The sequence below is a fragment of the Solanum lycopersicum genome, chromosome 11 (genome assembly GCF_036512215.1).
Source record: "Solanum lycopersicum chromosome 11, SLM_r2.1".
NCBI lineage: Eukaryota > Viridiplantae > Streptophyta > Magnoliopsida > Solanales > Solanaceae > Solanum > Solanum lycopersicum.
Window position 1 is genome coordinate 14,188,538 of NC_090810.1, and position 26,406 is coordinate 14,214,943.

Sequence of the window (26,406 nt, forward strand, 5' to 3'; positions counted from 1 at the left end):
GTCCATTTCCCAACCCAATTCTCCAGCCCATACCCCTTTGAACTTGTCCACGCCTACTTCTTTCTTCCAGAGAAGAAAAGAAATGACTTTAGGGTCAACAGTAGACTCGTGAAGAAAAAGTGGCAGCAAACACGGTGCTCCTCACGCTCGATGGAACCAACGCACCTCCTCATTTCCTTTATACCGATTTAAGCTTTTAGTTGTACGATCATACACCTCCAGCTGGAAGAGATCATTTCGAATCCTCCTTGCTCGCATGGATGGGCACCACGTCAAGTGCAAGGAGGAAGAGAAATAATCCAAGCCGTCCTCTACCCTGTAGTACGGATTTGGTGGAATTTGGATAAGCTCTCGTACGAAAGGCAGCTGCCTTTGTCCTGGAGGATTCTTTTTGAATTTGGAGGATCGTTTCAGGCAATTTCGAGTTTGCCATTTTCCCCCCATTTTCGAAAACCCTAGTTTCTTCTCCTATAAATACATTCTTATTGTTCTTGAAGGTGGGGGTTGTTTTTTTGGGGGCAGAGAAAATTTCTTGGGTCTGAAATTTTCGCTGAAAAATTTAGCTAAAGGAAATAGAAAACATAGTAGTTTCAAAATATTATTTTGGAGGTTTAATTGGTGGTGGGTTTTTACTTAGAAAAGAAATCCTAAGAGAGTTAAAAAACTTTGGGGAATTTTCAGTTGAAAGCGTCGAGTGAGGAATAGAGAATTACTCTTGTATCCAAAAGTTTGTACTTTTTCACTACTCCTAAGTCACAAGAAAACCGTTGTTTGAGTCGGGTTGAATATCCCAAAATCAATCACTGAAATTCGAATTCGTCATGTAAGCTCACACTCCTGCTTCGTTGTTGTCCTGTCAGCTGCTCCAGAGAAGGTGAAGACTCTTCTGATTTTAAATCATTTTAGTGATGTTTGGTTTGTTTCTTTGTATAACTTTGTTCGTTCTTTTGTTTCTTTGTTTGTATAATGTTAAACTTGTCGGCCTCGAATGGGGATTTAATTAGTCATAAATATGTGTTTTTTTACTCGTGTGGGTTTTCAAATATGGAGATCATAGTTAGAATATGAGCTTTGCCTATTCTGTTGTATGAGCTTCAAAAGTTCTTTTTTTACTATCGAGTGTGATCATAGTTGTTGGATGTTGCCATGTCGTAGTCTCTAGAGCTGTTGATTTTAGAATGTCATCCAAGCATGTATGTCTGAACCTACTGTCCTATATGGAATTTTGCGGTTCGAGACCCTTAGACGGTAGCAACAGTTGATCCCCTTACTCCCTGCCTAATGTTGTTGTTATGTTCGTTTTCTTGTGATGTGCAATCCTTGTCTCGATAAGTTGTGTGGTGTCACCTTCTTTATATCCTTTTTAAGTCATTTCTAAGCATTGTTTTCTGCTTTAACTTCCTTCTCCTATGAGTTTAAAGTCGTGAATATTTGTTGATAAATATCGGCAAAATTGCTTTGAAAATTATGTTAGGCGTTAAAATATATTAATTTGATTTTATATAGTTAAAATAAGTTGAGCCTCTGTCTTATCTCTCTAGAAGTAGCTCCGATGTTTGCTTGGCTCCAACTTCGAAACCTTAGCTTAAACACGAGAACCCAAATGTCCAAGTTTTCATGCTCTGTATCCATTCACTCCATTTGTTTATTTTGGTCTTTATTTTGGTGTTTATGTAGTCATGAAATTAGGTGGATTCCATGTATTATTTTAGAAAAGCAAAAGTTGTTTAAACATTTTTCTATCCTTCCTCTATATTGCATTTATTGATGTGTTTTGTAGTATTTGTTGGTGGAAATTTGGAGTAGTGCCTCAATTGCTTATGCATTAAATGTTTGTCATTTGCCTTCAGCCCATTTTGTTTAATTATTATATTTGCATATCATATACTAGTCCTGGTAGCCACAAAGGTGTTCATGCTTTTCTCTTGATAAGTGTAGCCTCACTTTCAAAAAATTAGTTTTATTGTTTGATGATTAATTATGTAGATTGATGACCTTGCATTATTGGTTTCGAGAAAGAGTATTTAATAGACCTCTTATAAGCGTTTTGGTTTGGTATGTGTTGTCTAAATTTTGTAAATAAGTAACTCTGTCTTATCAAATTTTATTGTTCTATCAAAAATACTAACTTCATACTTGCTTCTTTTCTTTGCATGTAAAAATCTGTCTGAGTCCTCACGAACTTCATCCTATTTTCCATATTTTTGAGAGCTGTAAAAGCTCAATTTTTTTTATCCGAGACAAGCCTATTAAAACCGACGAACAGGTTTTGAAGTTGAAGAATTCGAAGCAAGTCAGAATAGTCGACGAGATTGGATCGAAGAGCCTAAATTAATTTTAATTGTCATATTATATTTATTTTGGGCCTAAGCCCTTGTTGCATTTCCTTTTCGTATTCATTTTTTTTAATTAGTGGGTCAAAACCCAAAGCAGGTGGGTCCAAAATCTGGTCCAGGTAGACAGAACCAGGGTTTGAGCCCAAAATCTCTCTCTCTCTCTCTCTCTTTCTCTCTCTCGTGTCTTGTTGCTTATCTGTTTTATTTGTCATTAGTTTAAAGTTAGAAAGATCCAAACCCCGTCGAATGCCATGATTTTTTAGTATTTAAAATTGAACCAAGTTTAAATAGTTTAAAAATAATTTCTTGATTTATAAATTTCGCTTAGATAAAAATTAAGAAACTCACTTTCAAACAATTTCCAATAAATTTTATAAGTTAAGTTTTAGCCAAACAAAGTTAGTTGTCGGATAGCCGTAAGTTAGCAGACGTCTTAGGTGCTTTCAAACCTTCCTAAGACGTTAATAGGAATACCCGAATCCTGTAATTGCTTTGCACTAGATTTTTTCTATTTAAAGTCTTTTGAAAACACTAGTTTTCTTAATTTTTTGAAAATTAAGTGGCGACTCTAAAAAAGTCAAAAACACTCCAAAAACATAATATTTTTCCTATTCCGAATAAAACACTATGTAAGTTAAAGTACTTGAATGCAATTAAATTTACTATAAGTCGAGGAAAGTGTTTGAGTTGAATCATAATGGAGGAATCCATACTCTCGAGTTTTCGCACTACGGAGTATGATGAGGCAACTAATACTACAAGAGTTAAGTTATTACCTGATGTATAGTAAGAACTGGTTAATAACACTATGTGCACTAATGATTGTTATGTCGTTAATAGAGTTCAACCTGAACACTTGGAAGAAATGATTGTTACAATATATTCAACAAAACTATGGAATGAATGAAGAGTGAATTAGTATAATATAAGATTTAGCATATTGAAAGTCGGGGAAAGTATTTAAGTGGATTAAGTAGGATCATAACTAGGAGTTTGAACTCTATCATTGACCCAATAAAGAGGGAAGTATTTAAGTGGAATCATAACACAGGGATATATCCGTACTCTTGAGTTTTCCTGATGAACAACTAAATAAAAATGATTCTTTTCTCGACTAAAAGGATCTTTCTTGGTTTTTAGTCATATACTTCTCTTATCTTTTGATGAGGATTCAAGTTTACTTATATGAACCAGCCTTGGTGGGAAATGCGATTACGTAACTTGATATGATAGAAAGCTTTCTCAAACTTTGATTCCCATGAATATACACACATAAACCCCATCATTAGCTTTAATCTTAGGAGCAAGAGTTGTATTACATGACCCCTATTCCAGAATTGGTGGCGAATTATTGTCTTTTTGGAATACCATTTGAAACACATGTAACTCACACTTTCAAATGCACAAGTTTTGATTCGATTTTATATTTTTCTATGTAAGTTAAAGTACTTGAATGCAAGTAAATTTAGTATGAGCAGGGAAAGTATTTGAGTGTAATCATAACAGAGGAGCATATCTATACTCTTTAAGTTTTTGCTACTAGGGATTATGATGAGGCAACTAATATTATAGGAGATGAGCTATTATATGATGTTAATGCCTATAAAAAATTGATTGAAAAGTTACTTTATGTGACTTTTACGGTCCAAACCTTAAGTCAATTCATGCAAATGCCAAAGAAATCTCATTAGGAAACTGTACTAGGAACAATCAGGTACCCTAAAAACTTACTAGGCCAAGATATATGTAACATTTTGGATTTTATCAACACCTAACAGGGGATTCTTTAACTACTAAATAAAAAACAAGTGTAAAATGTTATTTTTATTCATGTTTTATTGTTAGACGACTCTCTGAAGCTGCACATGTTAGCTAATCCTAATCATTTGGATAAAAATGTGAAAGTAATCCTAGTATTATAGATGAAGATGTCAAAATTAGAAACAATAGTCTTAACGACTATTGTTTTGCCTTGGACTGCAGTGTATTGTTATGATTATACAGACAATACGAGTTTAGCCTCCTGTTCTTGTAGTTGACTCTTATAGTGTCTACATCATTATAGTACTTTCTCTTTACTCATATCTTTTTAAATTTCATAAATATGTTGACTCCATTATAATTTGTTTTTCTTAGTTTTGACTTGACACAAATTTTTAAATCTTGTGATCATAAACTAAAGATGTGTAAAATATACTAACATGTCCTCTAAATCTTATTATATGAAATATGTCATGTAGAATGTTGGGCATAAGAGTTGCTAAATATAAAAAGCGACATGACTGAAAGCACCTCAAAAAGCAAAAAATAACAAGTAACCACCTTCGTTTGAGCACAAGTTCTATGGATTCGGTTTAGCCAACATCTAGAATTCAGGAGAATGTTATTGTTGGTGGCTCTTGCTTTATTTCCAAAAAAAGGTTAGAATTATACCCCTATAATTTCTACGTTTATGAGCAACTCTTCACTATACTACTTACTGAGTATATGATTTTTACACAACTAGATATGCTTCCATCGAGAAAAAAATGGTTCATTTTCTCTATGTTTTGTAAAATATGAGCCTATGCATCCATATTGATCATGTAAATGTGTTTGATAAAATTATAAACTTTTGTTACACCTTCCTCTTATATAGAAAAACAAAGTTTCTATTTTACTACATTGGTTTACACCTTAATAGACTTCTTAGCAAGAGAACATGTGAACAATTTGGTTCTTCGATATCGACCACTCCATTTTGGAATGTCTTGGAATCTTAACAAGTATCTACTGTTGAAAAAGCCAAATGAAAGAGATATACAAAGAGGGGGCTGGTTAAAAATGCTAATTGATAACTAGGATCAACAATGTGAATTATTTTAGCTTACATATAATTTGCATAAAAAAGTTAATGTCTCTGACCCGCACTTTATGTCTTCCCATAGCTATTTCTTTCATTAAATTAACAATATCTCTTCTTTATAAGTTGCGTAGAGAGAAAAAAATCTTGTTCTACCTTGCTTATAATTTTTTTAATGTACTTGTATATTGCCCATATTTTGTACTATAACAATTTCTTAACTGGTGTTGTATTTGATATTCATAATGTTTAGTATGCTAAACACTACTACCTTAGTATACCAGAATATAGTAAGGTGAATCCTTCCAATCAGGTGAAAAAATGATTCCTCAAAGTTACAAAACAAAGAAAAACATAGAGAAGGCTTAACCAATTACCTACAGGATATGGAGAGATCATATAAAAAAGAGAGATCGGCAAGAGAGAGTTTGCAACTACTCCGAAAGTAGAAGAGACACAAATGCTTTCCTTCCGCACACATGGAAATATTGTTATCGAAATAGGCATTTTGCAAAGCCAGAATAAATTCAATTGATTATTCTATAAAAGGAAAGTTTATCACCTATTAAGCTAATATATTGTTGTGTTATCTAATTTCTTTGTAGTTGAGAGGAAATTTAAAAATCTTATACTAAATTGTATCGCATCTCTACTTGTATGTGGCCAATTCATAAATATAAGATGCAGCACAATTATTAGCGTTTATATCTTATTAACATATTAAATCAGTTTTTATGAAATTCAATAACATTTAGACCTTCTTATTGACATTTTTGGGGAAAAAATATAGTACAAAATAATACAAAAATGTTGAGTCTGTGCTAGCACGGGCAACTCCTTCCTAGTACTTAAATAACCCCTTCCCTAAGGGATTATGTCATGTAACTTTTGAGCTTAAGTGAGTGACACTACGCTCCGAGCCTACATCCTGAATGTGTCTGACATTCTAGAATCATCGTTGGTTTCCAAGCAGGGAGGGGCCACCTTATAGTAAGGTGTGTCACCCGACACTGCTTCGTCGAAATTTTTTGTATTTATATTCATATAAAACCTGAAAAATAGAATATGCTACTAGTAAAATGAATCGCGGTAGATGAGCACATAAGTGATCTTGGCTTATTGTTTGAGCGCATTGCTTTTGTGTAGGAGGTCTTGAGTTCGATCCTCAATAGACCCTTTTTTTATGAATTTAAATTTATCAAAACATATTGTGAAGAGTTGCAGTAGTTTATTTAATTTATGTTTATTAATATGTCTTAAGTAATTTTTATCAATATAATGTGTTGTTATATTTTTTATTTTAAATGTCGAACCACTTACACAAAATTCTGCGTTCACTAGTGTTTCCAAGCAAACCCTTAGCCTGGCTGACTACTTAGAGGAAGACTTACTCAAGCGAAATGGGAACCTTAAATGCATAATTAAACTTTAAAGTCTTAATTAAACTCAACTCAAATAAATATTTGGAAATACTTAATAAGGCATAAACAATCATCTCAAGATCTTAAAACAGAATGGAACATACTGAAAGACTTATCAATTCTACCTAACTATGAAGCCTCCAATAATAGGATAGATGTCGGGAGAATACCCATGACAACTCAACAATATAGGAAATGACCTCGACATCATAATCTTCACATGTCTCATCACGGGTGTTCAACAATCAATACACAAAAGCAATATTACACCACGTGAAAGAGACAACAATTCATGCAATTAAAGTCTACATTCATGATATCAAACATTTCATCAATCAATCAATAAGGATCTTTACAAGGTAATTCACTGTTGGATTTATTTTCATATATTCTGCACATACATAAAAGACATGTAGATATTCTTTTTCCTTTTGCTAATTTTGTCGTGTAAATGTTCTTTTGATATTTTTTCCTTTTCAATTTGATCTTGAAAATATTCTGTTCCTTTAGGATTTACCATTAGATGTCCTCTTACTTGTAAAAATATAACTTAATTGTATAGTTTTATTCATTCAGAAATACAAGAAGAAAATTTTCTATATTATTCTTCATTTGTTTTTTCATGGTTTAAGTGCAGTGTTAATTTTAATTTCTTTTTCCTTGTGCTTTCATTTTTTCTCTATTTTCAAAAATTGTTGAAATTGAATCATCCAATACTCAAATCACATAAATGAGTGATAGAGTTCCTGCAATTAATGCATTGAATTCATTACATGCTTTCTACATTCACCCCTCAGATTATCCCGGCATGAACCTTGTCTCCACTATTTTTGATGGTAGGAGTTATGGTGGCTGGAGAAGGATTTTTATCATAGCCCTTTCAATGAAGAACAAGCTTGGATCAATTGATGGATCCCTAGTTGTTCCTATTGATATAACTCTTCAAAAGGCTTCCTCAAGATATAATGACATGTTCTTGTCATGATTACTCAATTCTCTCTCAAAAGAACTTGTTGAGTTTATCTTGCACTCCCAAAGTGCCAAAGTCTTATGGTCTGACATATAAGGTAGATTTGGTCAGGCTAATGGTGCCAAATTGTTTAAGCCTCAAAAAAATTTAAATGTTGTAGTTGAAGTAATTCTAGTTTTTCTACATATTTCATAAAAATGAAAAGTTTGTGGGACGATTTAGATGCACTAAACACCTTTTCTGCTTGTAGTTGTGAGTGTGTATGTGGAGCAAAAGAAAAAAGTATAGCTCATTAAGATGAAAGGTTGCTTCAGTTTCTTATGGGTCTAAATGACACTTTCATAAGGGTTAGAAGTAATATTTTGTTATCTTCCCCTATTCCTACTATTGGTCAGGTTCACTCTCTTGTTATTCAAGATGAAAAACAAAGGATATTTCATGTTACTCCTGTTTATCGAAGAAAATCAACATCCTTTCTTGTTGGTAATGCACGAGAAAGGAGTTTCAATGATTACAAAACTCAATAAGGGAATCCCATAAAGAAACTTCTCTAGTGTGCAACTATTGTAAGAAGATAGAACATACTATTGATCAGTGCTATATTTTCATTCAGATTTCAAGTTCACTAAATCTAAGAAGTATCAAAGGGTACTATTGCCAGCAATATTTTTAGTACAAGATAATGTACTCAACAAGGGGCGAAAAATTATCCAGATGTGAATTCTCTCAGTCAAGAAAATATGGCGCATGTTCTGCTATTTTCGCAGAAATTTAATCAAAAGAATGATAGGTCTACTAATGCATCCGCAAACATCACTTGTGTCGGTATAACCAAGCTATTTAATTCTTATGTTTACATGTTTAAAGTTGACACTTGTTCTTGAATATTAGATAGTGGATCATCTGAGCATCTGAGCGTTAAAATTTTGATAGAATTTTTTCACTAATTTCAATCTTTTACCTAGACCTATCATAGTAACTCTACAAAATTCTCATAAACTAAAGATCAATCATTCAAAAATTGTTCTCTTTTATCCAACCTAGTTCTATAAAATGTTCTCTATATTCTTTCTTTCAAATTCAATCTTATCTCGATTCACAAATTATGTAAACAACTTCAAAAATATGTGTTTTTTATCCCTAACACTTGTTTTGATATTACATGGACCTTCACTGAAGAGGCCTCTGGTTCTTGGTGAAGAAAAAAAAGGTCTATATATCTTCAAGTCAAGTCAACCACCCGTTTCTACAAAAAGCCTATCTAGTTCCAGTCTTCATAGTCAATCATTTTCAAGTTCTTTAATGAACATGTTTACTTCTTGTTCTAGTTTTTCTTATTCCAATGTTAAAGAAAAGCTATGACACTATAGATTAGGCCATATGCCAATGAGTAATATGAATAAAGTTTTTAAATCTTGTTCAAAGGTATCTTCTCTTTATGTTATCTGTCCTATGGCAAGACAATCAAAAATATTGTTTCCTTCTAGTTTTATTCGTAGCATGATTGCTTTTGACTTAGTTCACGTGGATAATTGGTTTCCTTGTAAATCTACTACACATGATGGGAATATGTATTTTCTTAAAATTGTTGATGATTTAGTAGAGCTATTTGGACTCATCTACTTGGCACTAAATCAAATGTCTTCTCTGTCTTTCAATATTTTATTTCTATGGTAAAAAGACAATTCAATTCCAAAGTTAAAATTATTAGAACTGACAATGCTTTTGAATTAGGTTATGGGAACATTCAATCAAAAAAATTTATTTCCAAGGGAATTATTCATCAAACTACTTGTGTCCACACTCCGCAACAAAATGAAGTAGTGGAGAGAAAACACAAGCATTTATTGAAAAGATCAAGAGCTCTTTTATATCAATCTCACCCTCCTATTGGTTATTGGGGGTGATGCTTGTTACAATTACTTACCTTATAAATATATTTCCTTCCACTTTTAAATTCAAGAACTCCTTTTGAGGTTCTATTCAAAGTTAAACCATCCTATTCTCATCTAAAGTGTTTTGGTTGTTTGTGCTTTGTCTCTACTCTTCCTTTACATAAAACTAAATTGATCCTAAAGCTTCACCTTGTGTGTTTATAAGATATTCATTTGAAAAAAGGGCTACAAAGTGTTGGATCTATAAATAGAGAAAGTTTCGGTTTATAGAAATGTTATTATCCATGAAGAGTATTTTCCTTTCTCTTCACAATCTGATTTATGTTCTACTTTATTTCCTTCTATTACTATCATTTCTTTTGATTATCCCTTAGAAACTCATTTTTCCACATCAAATTCAAATTCTCATTGTTCTTGTGATTTTGATAATATCTCCATATCTACTAGTCTTTCTAAATCTTTGTTTTCTTCCAATGTTACTTCACATATCAATTTCTCTCCTGATATGTCCCCTATATTTTCTTTCTACATTACCTTTTGTTCAAACTATACTTATAAAATCTTTCAAAAATCACAAGAAACATATTACTTTGAAGACTATATTTGCAATGCTCTCAATTTTACTGAAGTGACTTCTTTTGGTTTCCTAAGTCATGTTACTCCTGAGTCTTTATCTTTTGGTGATTATCTTCTAACACTCAATTCATGCCCAATTACATTACTAGTATACATGAACCTATTATATATATTCAGGCAACTCACCATCCATATTGGAAGGAAGCCATGGACAAAGAATTTACAAGTCCAAGCCTTAATAACACATGGAATATCGTTGTGTTACCCACATGTAAGAAGGCTCTGCCATCTAAATGGGCTTATAAAGTAAAGCAACACTCTGATGGATGTATTGAAAGACTAAAAGCTAGATTAGTCATTAGAGCTGATGTGTAGAGAGAATGTATTGATTATAATGAAACTTTTTCTCCAGTAGTCAAGATGACCGCCATCACGTGTATTTTAGCTATTGCAATGAAAAATGGATGGAATGTGTTTCAATTAGATATGAACAATGTTTTTCTACATGGTGACTTGAATGAAGAGGTTCACATGAAATTTCAACCTGGCCTTGCACTCCTTCTCCTAACCATGTATGTTTGCTTAAAAGATCCATTTTTATGGACTTAAGCGAGAATCCATACATTGGTATGCTAAGCTCACTTCTGCTCTCAATTTTAAAGGTTTTAGTCTTTTATGAATGATTATTATCTTTTGTTATTACAAACTTGCCGATTCTATTTCTATTGTGGCAGTATATGTGGATAATATATTGTCGACATGAAAAAATGAAGTTGAATTACAGGATTTAAAGCTCTTTCTGGACAAAGAATTTAAAATTAGAGATCATGGTCAGTTGCATTATTTTCTTGGGATGGAGGTTGCGAGAGAACCTACTAGTATGATTATTTCCCGAAGTAAATTCACATTGGACTTATTATATGAGTTTGATTCTTTACATTTATCTCTTGTTTCTTCACCTTGGGATTCTAATGTCAAGTTACTAGCAAATCAAGGGATTCCCATAAAAGGTCCTACTTTATACCAGCATTTGTTAGGTAAGCTCAATTATCTCACACATGTAAGGCCTGATTTATCCTTTACAGTGCAACATCTGAGTCGATCATCGTGAACTTCATCTTGCAACTGCTTTACAGGTTCTTCGTTATTTTCTCAAAGATCCAGGTCTTGTTCTGTAACGACCCTCTTAGTCGTTTTAGAAATTTCAACCATTATTTTTGTATTAACCTTTTTAGTAGATTTTATAATTAATTTATATGACTTATAAGAATGAGTGACATGATTTTTAGATTTAATAAAATATTATTTTTTTGCTAATAATAATGGAAAAAAAAGAAAAAAGAAATTAATTAAATAAATAAATAAAATAAAATTAAAAAAAAAAGGAGAAAAGTGCCCTAACCTTTTAAAGCCTCTGACGGCTTATATGAGGATTGGAAAAAGAACGATTGGAAAAAGAAAAAATAAAATGCAGAGAAGAAAAGAAAAGAAAGGGAGGAAAAGAAAAAGGAAAAGGAGGAGAAAAATCAATATTTTCATCTCAAGGCGTCAAGGTAATTATTTTCATCCTTTCTATTAAGTTTTCATGTAATTAGAAGTAGATTTTTTAGATTAAAACGTGTATAATTTACACTAATATGTGAAACTAATTTTTAATTTTGTGTACATGTATGCATATGTTATTTAGCATAAATTTCACCTTAGTCATTAAGTAATTATGACCAATTGTTGATGATCATGAAACAATTAGGGAAGGGAGGTAGATAGACATGCAAGAAGCCTTCCGTATAAAAGTATTTCATGAAATATCTTTATTTTGGTGTTCAAATATGGGTGATATAAATTGGGATCAATTTGAGATCTTTTTAATAGTTTTCATACTATCATTTAAGTTTTGATATATTAATATATATAATTAAGTATTAGTTATATGGTATTAAGTGAATGTCTTAAGATTTATGATATTGAAAAGAAATAAAAAATTTAATCCTAATCTTGAAACTTAAGAACTTAATTATAAATTTGTGTGAGTTTTTTTTTTGTTTAGTCTAGACACGTGCAATATGTATGTTGTTAACTTCGAAACCTTATAGTGTTTAATTATTTGAATAGATTAGATTTTATTTGGAAGTGCAACAAAGGAGGAAGGCTAAAGTCCAGAAGTGATTGTTCGATAAATTGAGGCAAGTGGATTTCTAAACTCTTGTTAAGTGTATGAAATGCGTGTATGTCCTTGTGGTATATGTTGGGAGTAATGGGATTGGTGATGAGTTGACTTTTCCACATTGATTAATTCTAATAATGAAAAGAATGGGGATAACAAAAGGCAATGTGATTAATTGTTTATGTCTGTTGTGTTGAGAAAGGTTTGAAAGCTTGTTGAATCATTGTTGATGTAACTTCATGTTTGTGTGGTTGTGAACTGTGTGATGTTATGAAAATGGTCATCTCCTCATTATATGTGTGAACTTGCCATCTGCATTATTCTGAGGCATTGGTTGTGACAAGTGTTATGTGCATTGAGAAAGAATGGGTACTTAAGAGGATGTACCATTTCGAGGGACGTATCGCGCGCCGCGATGGATATTATATTTCGAGGGACGTATCGCGCGCTGTGATGGTTACTATTATCGAGGGTCGTGTCGTGCACCGCGACAGATGCATGGACAGATATGTCCCCCATGGGTCCCGGACTGAGAGACAGCGGGTGTGTGTCACTAGGTCAGACATGCATCATTATACTTGACATTGCATTCCATTGCATTACACATACTTATCATTAGTGAATTTGATATCGTGTTTTGCTGATCTTCTGATTGCCTTTCTGTGGAACTTGTGATTGATCAAAATTGAGCTTGTTATTGCGGATATGTAGTTTGTTGAAGTATTTTTATTGCGGATATGTAGTTTGTTGAAGTATTTTTATTGAGGATATGTAATTTGTTAAAGTGTTGTTGTTGAGGATATGTAATTTGTCTAACTGTTGTTATTGAGCTATGTACTATGTAAACTGTGAGCTGTTAGGTTGGGTTGATTTTAATGCAGGTTGTAGTTGTGGAGGTTCGGTTTGGGGTGGTAGGAGTACCCGTATTTCATCCCCTTAGCTTGTGTTTAGAGGTTTACTTGCTGAGTACCGTATGATTTGGTACTCACCCCTTGCTTCTACAAATTTTTGTAGGTTATGAGCCTGGATTTTTGGTTTTACTTGTCATTCTCTTCTTTTCCAAGGCTTCTTGGAGATTTGTCAGGTAGCTGTTTCCGTCGCAGCAGACTTTCTTCTCCTAAATTATGATCTTGTTCTATTCTAGAAACAAGTTCATTTGAGACTTGAGTTTTTCTTTTGAATCAATTGTGATACTTTAGAGGCTTGTACACGTGACTACCAGGTTTTGGGGGTTTTATTAAGTTACTTATATTTTATTTCCGCACTTTATTGCAATGATTGAGTTTTAGGCTGACTTTTCTTGGTGGGATAAGACGAGTGCCATCACGCCCATTTTTGGGTCGTGACAAAATGGTATCAGAGCCCCAGGTTTATAGGTCTCACGTGTGTACAAGTCGAGTCTCAATAGAGTTTCGATGATCGGTACGGAGACGTCTGCATCTATCTTCGAGAGGCTGTAGTGACTTATAGGAAATATCTTCACTTCTTGGATCTCTATTGTGTGTACTTGGTCCCATTTTGATTCTTATCGCTTTACTCCATTCGCTCTCATTTATGTGATGACTCGTGCGCAGTTCCTTTTGTGAATCATTGGGATGTCGTGTATTGGTTTGATGTTAGATCTGGTATTAAGGTGAAAATGATATACTTATGAAACGAATGTGTGATCATATTTGAAAGAGTTGAGTAAGGTTAGTTATCATTGTAAAATAATAATAATAAATATAGTACTTATCTGGTATAAGCAAAATATGGAGTGGTTCGACAATTAAAAGTTAAATGTTTGAAGAATTGACTAGATAATAAATAGTGTAATACAATTCATCTAGTTGTCATACCATTAATGGGTTGCTTAGCAAATGATGTTGCACCAATTCAGGTCAGAATCCCTTCTGTGGTTTCACAGATTGAGTGTACACCAGAGAAGGTCATGATATGACTATTACAATGGTATTGATGGGTACTTGGTTAGAATTATGGTGTGTTACTTTTGATATTGACCTTGCTTAAGAAAGATTACATATAGCTTGAGTTAGATACAAAACTAATCTGGTAATATTTTACAGCTATTTGATGGATAAAGTGTGTGACCTATTTGGAAATGATCTTCTCAATAGATATGATATGTTCTAGTGGTGGATGTAATGAATTTTCACGATGTATTACTAGTGGTACATGAAAACGGACATGTTGATTGTTAAGTGCAAATATTAACTACTTAAGGAGTTATCTATGGTGTGCATGCTCATATGATAAGATTTGGTGTTGAACTCATATTTGAGAACCCAACTAGCTTGTTGGTATGGGTGGATGGGTTAAACATTATTTATAAAGAAGCTTTTAGTAGTGGATCTTTGGTATGATATTGATATGTTGAGATTGTGAAATGTATTTTATGAATTTTTAAATGAGTGGTGATTTCGTCGTAATGTCCAAGAAATTGGATCAATATCGAATTACAAACATATGGGTAAAGGAAGTCCTAAAGAGTATACTAATGTGAAGACAATTAAGAGTTTTAGTAAGGAAGTGCGGATAAAAGTGGGTTAGTTCTTTGGATTGGATTGGTATAACTGGATTTAAGGATTCATGTTGATGAAACAGTTCGACTCGAGTGTGGTGATAAGTTCTTTTATAGTTTCGAATTTGGTAACGGATACCATTGGATTTTTAAGAAAGGGTATGACAAGGTCGATGGATAGGCGATCAATAATAAGCTAAGATGTCCAAATATGTAAATATTTTCTATGTATGAGCTAATTTCAATAGATAAAAGTATTGAGTTACGTAATTGAATTTTAAAATTCAAGTTTTTCATTGTGAGTTTAGATTTGTGGTAGTGTGTTTTGTCAAGGTATGAATTGGTATGGGGTAAGAAATGATTGATCACATTGAGTATGAAGCATTTGAAGGACTTAAAAATAATTTGAGTAGTAAATTTGGTTAGTTTTGATTGTTATACCTCAATGGGATTTCATGTAATGTTTTTATTTCAAGGATAAGATAAAAATACCATAGGTTGTTGGTCAAAAGATAAGATTGGTAAACGAGTCAACCAAAGAAACAAGAGTTGATGTATCGAAGAGTTCAAGATACTCAAATTTTGTGCCATAAGAAGAATTTAAGTGAAATGAAAGAATAAGACCTTACATATAGAATTTTGGTTTGAAGTTGAAGGACGTATGAATTTTCATGTATAATATCTAATATGACTATGGATGTGAATTTGTTTGGTATTGACGTACCAGGTTTTCTTCAGCAATTTTTAAGAATGTAGAGTTTTGTTTTGAGTGAAAAAAAATAGTGTAATGTGTAAGATTTTGTGTTGTTATGTGGGGCTAATTTATACAGAGTATGGTAGGTGACTATGGATACACAATAGTATGAACCAACAGTTATACAAGGTTAATGAGGATTTTGAGGGGATTAAAACTAATTTATTGATGGGACAATATTAGATTGGTATGATGTGTTACATAGGCAATTGATAGTGAGTAGAGATGATGAGCTAGCTTATAGTATCTAAATTATTCGAGTGATCAAGAATATTTCTTTGAGTTTTGGCATGAGGTGCATGATGGTTGAAAAATGACATGTAAAAGTTTGTGTGACGTTGACATTGGTGTGATTAAGTTATTGTACCTCGATGGAAAAGTACTTAGATTTGAAATTAGTGCTATCAATCTTAGTTGTGACTCATATCTTGTCATGTAATGCTTATATAGAAGGAAAAAAAAGGGGCATATTTTGAAATTTGTAAAGTATACAACGTGTTTGCTAAAAAGACTTTGATTCTAGTGACAGTTTGAGTGAGGTAAATGGTTGGTGTAGTTATGATGTTTTTTTTTTGTATTAAGAGGGTTAGCTTCAATGGAGTATTGAGAGAAGTACGTGGAGTTTGATGAATCGAGTATTTGTTATAAAGTGATGGAGGATCAGACTGGTTGATTGTGGGTGGTTAAACATCGAGAGATGGAAAAAGATGAATGGAATTCTATTTATATGGGCCTTATGGAAGGAATAGCTTGTTTTATTCGACCTTGTTTCTGTGTATTCTTATGTAATCGCCTTCTTCGTGTTGAGCACTATTAAAGTATGATTCCCTACTTATATTACGCGTGTTTCCACATCTATTGGTGAATTCTTAGTGGTGGATCGGATGAAACGATCCTTTTATGTCCCTTGATATGATGAGATCCTTGGGCAGAATTGATCATTTCAGCTATGATAGGTTTGGTTTTGTTTGGAAGTTGGAGTATATAAGTAGTTCTACACGCACAACCTTGCTTATAAGAACTTATATAAGAGCTATGAAGAGTTACTAAAAGTATTGTTAGATGTTCTACATTTTGAAGTGTATTGTTTGTTGGGTGTTTACATGATCATTTCCTTCGTTGGGTTAGATAAGTCTGATTCTCTCTTGGAGAGTATCCAATTTCTAAAGATCAGATTTTTATAACTTAAGCTTGTAAAAAGATTGTGTTGTGAAAAGGGAATCGTGATAAGAGGTGTGATGGTTTGTGCACTATGAGTATGTGATGATTGGTTCAAGTTCACTCTGATTGTAGCTAGTACTAATAGAATGTTATCTTTGCTATGTGAGAAAATATTTGTAATGATTGTTGAGTTATAGTCCAAGGGGTTTAAATTTAGATTAGGTTCATGGGTTAGTATGTGGCTTGACAATCACTTATGATATGTAGATTTGTCAAATTCTCTATAGTTCAGTTCTTGATAGTTGATCTTGATAGAATGGTGTTAAAAATAAGCTTTCATGGAGATATGAACAACAACTCTGGAAGATCATACATGAAATTTTTATAACGTTAATAATTCTTCCTTCTCCTATTTTATGTTCGAGGACGAACATGATTTTTAGTAGTGGATAATGTAACGACCCTCTTAGTCGTTTTAGAAATTTCAACCATTATTTTTATATTAACCTTTTTAGTAGATTTTATAATTAATTTATATGACTTATAAGAATGAGTGACATGATTTTTAGATTTAATAAAATATTATTTTGTTGCTAATAATAATGGAAAAAAAAAGAAAAAAGAAACTAATTAAATAAATAAATAAAATAAAATAAAAAGAAAAGGGGCAAAGTGCCCTAACATTTTAAAGCCTCTGACGGCTTATATGAGGATTGGAAAAAGAACGATTGGAAAAATAAAAAAGAACGCAGAGAAGAAAAGAAAAGAAAGGGAGGAAAAGAAAAGGGAAAAGGAGGAGAAAAATCAATATTTTCATCTCAAGGTGTCAAGGTAATTATTTTCATCCTTTCTATTAAGTTTTCATGTAATTAGAAGTAGATTTTTTAGATTAAAACGTGTATAATTTACACTAATATGTGAAACTAATTTTTAATTTTGTGTACATGTATGCATATGTTATTTAGCGTAAATTTCACCTTAGTCATTAAGTAATTATGACCAATTGTTGATGATCATGAAACAATTATTGGGAAGGGAGGTAAATAGACATGCAAGAAGCCTTCCGTATAAAAGTATTTCATGAAATATCTTTATTTTGGTGTTCAAATATGGGTGATATAAATTGGGATCAATTTGAGATCTTTTTAATAGTTTTCATACTATCATTTAAGTTTTGATATATTAATATATATAATTAAGTATTAGGTATATGGTATTAAGTGAATGTCTTAAGATTTATGATATTGAAAATAAATAAAAAATTTAATCCTAATCTTGAAACTTAAGAACTTAATTATAAATTTGCGTGAGTTTTTTTTTGGTTTAGTCTAGACACGTGCAATATGTGTGTTGTTAACTTCGAAACCTTATAGTGTTTAATTATTTGAATAGACTAGATTTTATTTGGAAGTGCAACAAAGGAGGAAGGCTAAAGTCCCGAAGTGATTGTTCGATAAATTGAGGCAAGTGGATTTCTAAACTCTTGTTAAGTGTATGAAATGCGTGTATGTCCTTGTGGTATATGTTGGGAGTAACGGGATTGGTGATGGGTTGAATTTTCCACATTGATTAATTCTAATAATGAAAAGAATGGGATAACAAAAGGCAATGTGACTAATTGTTTATGTTTGTTGTGTTGAGAAAGGTTTGAAAGCTTGTTGAATCATTGTTGATGTAACTTCATGTTTGTGTGGTTGTGAACTGTGTGATGTTATGAAAATGGTCATCTCCTCATTATATGTGTGAACTTGTCATCTGCATTATTCTGAGGCATTGGTTGTGACAAGTGTTATATGCATTGAGAAAGAATGGGTACTTAAGAGGATGTACCATTTCTAGGGACGTATCGCGCGCCGCGATGGATACTATATTTCGAGGGACGAATCGCGCGCCGTGATGGTTACTATTATCGAGGGTCGTGTCGTGCGCCGCGACAGATGCATGGACAGATATGTCCCCCATGGGTCCCGGACTGAGAGACAGCGGGTGTGTGTCACTAGGTCAGACATGCATCATTATACTTGACATTGCATTCCATTGCATTGCACATACTTATCATTAGTGAATTTGATATCGTGTTTTGCTGATCTTCTGATTGCCTTTCTGTGGAACTTGTGATTGATCAAAATTGAGCTTGTTATTGCGGATATGTAGTTTGTTGAAGTATTTTTATTGCGGATATGTAGTTTGTTGAAGTATTGTTATTGAGGATATGTAATTTGTTAAAGTGTTGTTGTTGAGGATATGTAATTTGTCTAACTTTTGTTATTGAGCTATGTGCTATGTAAACTGTGAGCTGTTAGGTTGGGTTGATTTTAATGCAGGTTGTAGTTGTGGAGGTTCGGTTGGGGGTGGTAGGAGTACCAATATTTCATCCCCTTAGCTTATGTTTAGAGGTTTACTTGCTGAGTACCGTGTGATTTGGTACTCACCCCTTGCTTCTACAAATTTTTGTAGGTGTCATTCTCTTCTTTCGGAGGCTTCTTGGAGATTTGTCAGGTAGCTGTTTCCGTCGCAGTAGACTTTCTTCTCCTTAATTATGATCTTGTTCTATTCTAGAAACAAGTTCATTTGAGACTTGAGTTTTTCTTTTGAATCAATTGTAATACATTAGAGGCTTGTACACGTGACTACCAGGTTTTGGGGGTTTTATTAAGTTACTTATATTTTATTTCCGCACTTTATTGCAATGATTGAGTTTTAGGCTGACTTGTCTTGGTGGGATAAGACGAGTGTCATCACGCCCATTTTTGGGTCGTGACATGTTCTATTTATGTTTGTATCTGCTTCTTACAAATGGATGGCCTTTTCTAACTTCGACTAGGGTACTTGTCCAAATTTACGAAGATCAATGAGTGAATTTTATATTTCTCTCAGGTCTTCTCCTATTTTATGCAAAATGTAAGAAACAAACATCAATTTCCCTCAGTTCTGTTGAAGCTCAGTGTAGATCTATGAGGAGGATTGTACTCGCGCTTGTTTGGTTGTTTCACCTATTTGATGATCTATCAGTTCCGATCTCCTTGCCAGTACCTCTTCACTCTGACAATCTTGTTGTTATTCACATCACAAAAAATTTAGTCTTCCATGAATGGATAAAGCATGTCTATATTGATTGTCATCATCTGTCAATAATATCTTGCCGACTTAATTTCTTTATCTTATATCAGATCTTCTTCGCAACTAGATGACATCTTTACCAAGTATTTGACCGAACCCGCGCATCATCAACTTTTTGGCAAGTTTGCGGTTTCTCCCTCCCCTCTAATTTGAGGGAAGCTGTTGGATTTATTTTCATATATTTTGCACATACATAGGAGATATGTAAAATCCCTTTTGTTTTTTAATTTTATCATGTAAATATTCTTTTGATATTTTTTCCATTTCCATTTGATCTTGAGGATATTTATTTCGTTAAAATTTACCATTAGATGTCGTCTTACTTGTATAAATACCAGAAGAAAATTTTCTATATTATTGTTCATTTATTCTTTCATTTACATCATTATGATCTTCATATAGCCTTTTCATTTCAACCCCTTTATAATCATCATGATTTAGGACAATTACCCTCACCTCATTTACATTTCTCTCAACACACAAACAACTAAGGAAATATACGGATTTTATTAACACAAAAAATTTAGAAGATCACTTGCTTTATTGCAATCAATTAATCACTCAAAGAGTTGAGTCTTTCCCTTCCGACTAATGTCAAGCCACCCAATCTATAACAATTACGTATTCACAAAATTTTCCGTAAACAACAACACCCACATTAATTTCTTTAAAAAATAGGTCAATCTACTCAAAACTCAATTTCGAAATAAGGTTTGAATATGAAATTCAACTCTTGAAAAACATTACACAAGGTCTTAAGAACTCATTGGTGAAAACCATTTCGAAAGAGGACCCAAAATAAGTTCACAATCTTCATTTTAGATTAGAACTTTGAATTATTGAAAACCCTTACTATTTACCAATCAAAATTCCAAATTTTGATGTTAAAGTCCACAAATAATCAAAGGGTAATGAAGTTTTAGGATCGCAACAGCTTACCCAAATAATTTTGCACAAGAAATTCATTCAAAAATCGTCTTCAAGGGTTTCCCAAACTCAGAAATGAAAATGGGTCTTTAACCCAAAATTTTCAAATATAAACCCCTCTCTAATGTCGCAAAAGTGACCTTGGGTCCGCAAAAGTTAACCCCGCGGAAGTGGGGACCTTCACTTTCGCGAACCTGAGTTAACATTTGTGAACATCGCGATCACAACCCATGGTTCGCTTAAGTGAACCAGGCGTAAGTGATACCCTTCACTTTCACAACTAGGGTCTCGCTTCGGGGATCCTCGCTATCACAAAGCACCCTTCACGAAATCTAAGCATACCAGAACAAGAAAAATCAACCAATTCTAAAAACATCGAAAGGACCGTTGATTCATTTAGAAAATGAACCACGTGCACATAAACCACAGGTGCAAATCGATCATACTCGGCATTCAAACTCAATGTAGTCGTTGAAACATGAATTTGAGGTCTCCTTGATCGGACATTCGTGAAAACTACAAGAAAAACTAACTCAACGCGTAAAAAGAATAAAACAAGCTCGGGACCTCTCAAAATCAACCAAGACCTCACCTAGGCCTAAAATCATCGTGCAAATCCAACAAAATTCTCGAAATTATGATCCGAGCATCGAACCCTTAATGTCAACCAAATTCAACCCAAATGCTAAATTTCCACAATTTCCTAATTTAGGACCTCAAATCCTCAAAAAAGACGCCAGATCTTAAACTGACAACTCTAACAGATGAGATTCTTGAAAAGAAAATAACTAATGAACATAGACTTGGTTCTGACATATAGAGACAAATTCCAGGGCTTTTATACTTTGCAAAATGACATCACATCTTAGGCTAACTTTCCATGCTTATTACTATTAAATGAATGACGAGATTGATATTATAGTCATAGTCTCACAAGCTATCTCTAATCGTCTATTCAGATTAGCCTCATATCTATATTGTTAAGTGATGATAATCATGATCGGAAACACGATAATAACAATTTATAACATCAATATCAGTTTGAAGAACATACAGAAATTTATTGGAATCTGCATTAATACAAGAACCATCTCTAGTATGCATAATATCATGTCACATGTGTGAAACCTGAAAGCAGAATGGATGGTCACCATAGTCACATTTTACAACAAACCTCACCACTATATATATCTGCACAATTCCTTCTTAAACTCCAGAGGCCTATAGTTCAGTCAGGACTAGGCTGTTAACAAGTAGAAGCCTAAGAATATACTATGCAGGGCAGGATTCTCAATAATCTTTACAGGCCCCGATATGTCGTGGATCAGATATTTTTTAGTCTAAAAAGTTTCTCTGTAGTAATACAAAATCGCGATATTTGAAAGGGGGAAAGAGATAAGAAATGTTCAACCAACTCGGGAGGTTGTGAAAAGAATGAGTCGCGTTTTACATCCGGACTGAACCAGTCACTTGAGCCCTGCTGGAATTGGCTTCATTGTTCTTGATTGAGAGGTTGGCAAGTTGTGCTTCAAGATCTCTGCTTTTGTTTCGACGATGTTTAGAGTGATTCTGTTGTTGTGGCTGCTGATGCTGTTGTTGCATTTGTTGCCTCTGCATTTGATACATAGTTTGTAGCCTTGTGAGTTCTCTCTCCAACATCTCTTGCTCCACTGCATCAATCAAACATCATAGTAAGTTTTGCTATGAAACGATTACAAAGTATGATTGGAACGTTAAAAAGGAGAAAAAGAAGATGCATTACAATGTTTGATGAGCTGCTCCTGTGATAAGCTATCCAAACGTTGCCTCAACGCTCTATTCTCCATGCTTAGTATAATATTTTGTTGGTCAACAAATTCAAGCTCCGCAGAAAGCTCAGATCCTTCTGCCTGAAATGTCACCAAATAGAAATAAGTTACATCTGTACCTGAAGTGCAAATACAAAATGAAGTGATGAGTCTTGTATTTTTTTTTCTACCTGTAAAGCTTGAACTGTTCTTTCAAGTTCAGCTATGTGCTGAAGTTTCCTGACACGTGATCGATGAGCAGATTGCCTGTATAGATTTGTATGTTATGATTTTTTTGTGATGTTTTCAAGTGGCATAATACATAAACATGATCATTAACTTGACGTCAGCTGACAACTATGATCTTTAACTTTGGATATCCATAAGTAGCACTTAAACTTTTATAAAATTGAAGAAATTGACACATTCGTCCAGCTACATATCACCCTACATGGAAATTTTGTATCCTACATGGCGTCCTACATGTATTATCCCATGTAGGACACATGGGTCTACTTGTTCAATTTTATTCAAGTTTTAGTGTCTACTTGTATTCACTCAATGTTAGAGGGCATCGTTACCCGTTGAAGACAAGTTAAGAGTCATGTTTATGTATCATGTCTTTTCAAGCAGTGTTCTTGAAAACAAACTTGATGACATTGAAACGAAACCTTACTGTTTAGCACGTTTTGCATCTGCCTTAGACATGGAATGTTTGGCTTGTGCATTGTTTGATCTTTCATTAGAGCCCTCTTGGTTTTTTGAATTATTGATCTCTCTCAAGTTATGCTTCTCATGAGACACAGATGGTGCACCATTCAATTCCTGAGCAGCCTATAAAGATGGAAGGACCTCTGATTAATATCAGAAGTGTATCGATCGAGTACTCAAATGTGTAGGTAGTTTACCTTATTAAATTTCTGTTCATGGGAAGAATTTGGCTTTGGTTCATAGGGAACTGCACTCAAATCTTTGTAACTCACATAGTTAACTGAACCCCAAGAAGCTCCTACATTTACATTCTTATTTTTAGGTTCTTCCCATGTGTCTAACCTCTCTGCAGCTGCTCCTACGTATGCAAAAGTATCACTTGCTGAACGTCGATGACCTTTGTGTACAACTGTCGTTGTCTCGGGAGGTTCATTCAAAAGGTCATCGAGCCAAGAAGGTTGCTCCTCTATAAGAATGCTCTCGGAGTTCCACCGATGATGGTGACTCGATCCCTCTGTTGGCTTTGCTTTTCCGTTTGATCCATCCATGTTTGAATCTACATAGGACTGGAGAAAGGGAGAAGTAGAGTCCATTATCGACTGCTTGTTCGAAAAGGAGAAGTTTTTCAAGCTTGATGAACCATTTAAACTCTCCATTTCTAATGAAAATCTGCAAGGGTTCAATGTTTGAAGTGATTAATTGATCATAAAAGGCTTACTATGAATGCCTTCTAAATGGCAATTTGTTTGCTACATGGATAACAAAAAGAAAATGATGCCTATGGAATAACAAATATTCGTTCCGTTACAATTTGTTTGTTTGATTTTGATTTAATTTGCACATAGTTTTAGAAAGTATGAACACTTATAAATATTTTTATCATGTTAAATTAAAAGTACATAAAGTGTATCAAAATGTCTTTTGATTTTGTGATCTTAAACATGTCGTTTGAGAAATTGAAATTAAAGTGTTGCATAAAAAGAAATAGACATCCTATTTTTAAAAGATTAAAGAGAAAAGTAAGACAAACAAATTAAAACATAGAGAGTACTGGCCTGGAAATCTTCCTTTCTTTTACATGCCCATTAATTTTGCTCCATGCAAATCTTGAGATACCAAAAAAAAGTTTTTAAGAAAATCCAAATTTGAACACAGGTTAAAATCATCTAAATGAATTGTTCTAATTAATGTTGAGTTTAATAACATAAGGGTGATGGTTCTTTTTCTCATGGAAAAAGTTAATCAAAAGAAAAAAGACACACAAGTAGATATCCACTCTCCAACTTACAACGTCTAAATTTTGAATCCTCAATTGCGCAATGGCCCCTCACATTGAGGATTAAAGGACACTAACGAAATAGCAAAAACGCTTGATAAAATTCAAAGAAACCATTTACAAATAAAGTGATCAAAAGCAAGCATGAAATTTCACAATAAATAAACAACTCATGATTCTTCTCTATATATATCATTCCAATTTTATCGAATGTCCTCGAAAGGAGACAATTCTCAATACAAAATTATAAGCAAACCTATTAACATGGATCACAAAACAAAGATGAATTACCAAAGAGGGAGGTAGCCCCAAGGTGGGGTGTCTCAAAGAAGAGGAGAAGTTGAGAGACCCCACACTTTGGTCCTCAAACCTATATGTTCATTTGCATTTGATTTTTTATTTTTTTTTAGGTTTGATTGAACAGCATGTTGTCATCTTCTTGAAACTCAAGAGGATAAAAGAGAGAAAGACCGCAATTCACGTAACCAAATGGAAAGGGATCCTACCACGTTTTCTACTATTATCAACAAAACATAATTATTTTCATTTTCATAATTATATGTATATATAACCTCACTAAATTAATACTCGGTAAATTAATAATCTTTGTAAAATAATATTTTTGTCGATCCCAACTTGGACCAATGAAAAAATCATCAATTTCGATAATATAATAAGATGATAAATTTTCAGAAGACCCTTATATAAATATGTGGTCCCATATAATATCATAAATTAATAATTCTTTAAAAGTACAAATATATCTATGATTTTATTGTTTTTCGTTTTTTCTTAAATTTTAAATGTAGTTGAAGCTAATATCTAACTTTTCTTATTGCATCCAAGAGCTCCGGTATTGTCTTTTCGAATTGCACCATAAAATTGTAAAGAGTTCTAGATGTTATAAGTGTTTTCTTATGCGTAATTAGTTTCAAAGGTATAGAATCATTCATCTTCAACTTCATCACCAACATTGCATTTTTCGTTAGTATCCATAATTTTTGTAAGCTCTGGATCTCTGAACATGTATCACTTTCACCCGGATAATCCAACAAGTTATTGACATCCATTTAATTGTGGTAACCGAGATCATCAATCAAGATCTCAGGTTCATGAATGATGTTTTCACTAGTGGATTCAATCAAATCCTCTTAGATTGTATCCCCGAACGAATTTTGCAATGTCGAAAATAATTTATTATGTTTCTTGTTGAACATTTGATGTACAAACAGTAATTGCAAATTTATAGCATTTAAAACATAAATCTTTGTTGGATCAGTTTATCTCACTTCATAGCTTTTTATGATAAAATATGTTACCATAATACATTTTGAAAGCTCTTATTAACCCAGTAACATAAGGTTGAATTTTGGATGTCATGTTGGATGGCAAGAAAAACAATTCAATATTTTGTAGTCCTTCAATATTTCTATTATGGGATGGACAAAATTATCTACCACAAGCAAAACTTGTCTTCCACACACTAGTGGCAAAACCAGAATTTCAATAAGGAAGTTAGAAATTCGTAGAAATAGACACACAGAATAATTGAAGGAGGTTTGACATCTACTATATATTCATAAATATTATTTCGACCATGTATATATGATATAATTTTCTGTTGAAAGGGGTTCGGATGATCCCCTTGTACCAAGATGGCTCCGCCCCTACTATAGACATGCATAGTACTTTATGTATAATAAATCTAATATTTTTGTAAAATCATACATACATTAGTAAGATACAATGATTTTGATGTATTCATTGAACTTTATGTATAAGAAATTTTTTTATGTGAAATCAATAAATATAATACATAAATTAGTAACATATGTTGATTGTTATAATCAAAATTAACCTTCATTAGATCTCAAACCATTCTTTAAATTAATAAGTATTAATGTATCAATAAAATAATATCTCTACAAAATAATAAAATTTTAAT

At 33.0% G+C, this 26,406-nt stretch overlaps 1 protein-coding gene and 1 long non-coding RNA gene across 3 annotated transcripts in view; one reads left to right on the plus strand and one right to left on the minus strand.

Annotated features, from left to right (window-relative positions):
- Nucleotides 1-26,406, plus strand: part of LOC138339713 (uncharacterized) — a 50,451-nt gene continuing 24,045 nt past the window's right edge. The window contains exon 1 of the long non-coding RNA XR_011212572.1: nucleotides 1-1,835. This is a non-coding gene — a long non-coding RNA (uncharacterized lncRNA). The remainder of the gene's footprint in view (nucleotides 1,836-26,406) is intronic.
- LOC101255356 (uncharacterized protein At4g06598-like) lies at nucleotides 21,724-24,896 on the minus strand. 2 transcript variants are annotated; one of them, XM_019210864.3, is made up of 7 exons: nucleotides 24,753-24,894; nucleotides 24,241-24,291; nucleotides 23,383-23,854; nucleotides 23,151-23,308; nucleotides 22,666-22,741; nucleotides 22,450-22,576; nucleotides 21,724-22,357 (listed from the first exon to the last, which is right to left on the minus strand). In XM_019210864.3, the coding sequence occupies exons 3-7, from the start codon at nucleotides 23,839-23,841 to the stop codon at nucleotides 22,134-22,136; spliced, it is 1,044 nt and encodes a 347-aa protein (XP_019066409.1). In that variant the 5' UTR covers nucleotides 23,842-23,854; nucleotides 24,241-24,291; nucleotides 24,753-24,894; the 3' UTR covers nucleotides 21,724-22,133. The 2 variants fall into 2 exon arrangements, with proteins under 2 accessions (XP_019066409.1, XP_004250425.1); XM_004250377.5 differs by lacking the exon at nucleotides 24,241-24,291 and having other exon boundaries at nucleotides 24,753-24,896.

Bases quoted from the DNA above. Each gene is read 5' to 3' on its own strand.
- LOC101255356 (XM_004250377.5), bottom strand. From the start codon at position 23,841: ATGGAGAGTTTAAATGGTTCATCAAGCTTGAAAAACTTCTCCTTTTCG. The intron at 23,309-23,382 runs GTAAACTACCTA...CCATCTTTATAG, and splicing joins ATGAACAGAAATTTAATAAG to GCTGCTCAGGAATTGAATGG. The intron at 22,358-22,449 runs GTAATGCATCTT...TGATTGATGCAG, and splicing joins GGAGCAGCTCATCAAACATT to TGGAGCAAGAGATGTTGGAG.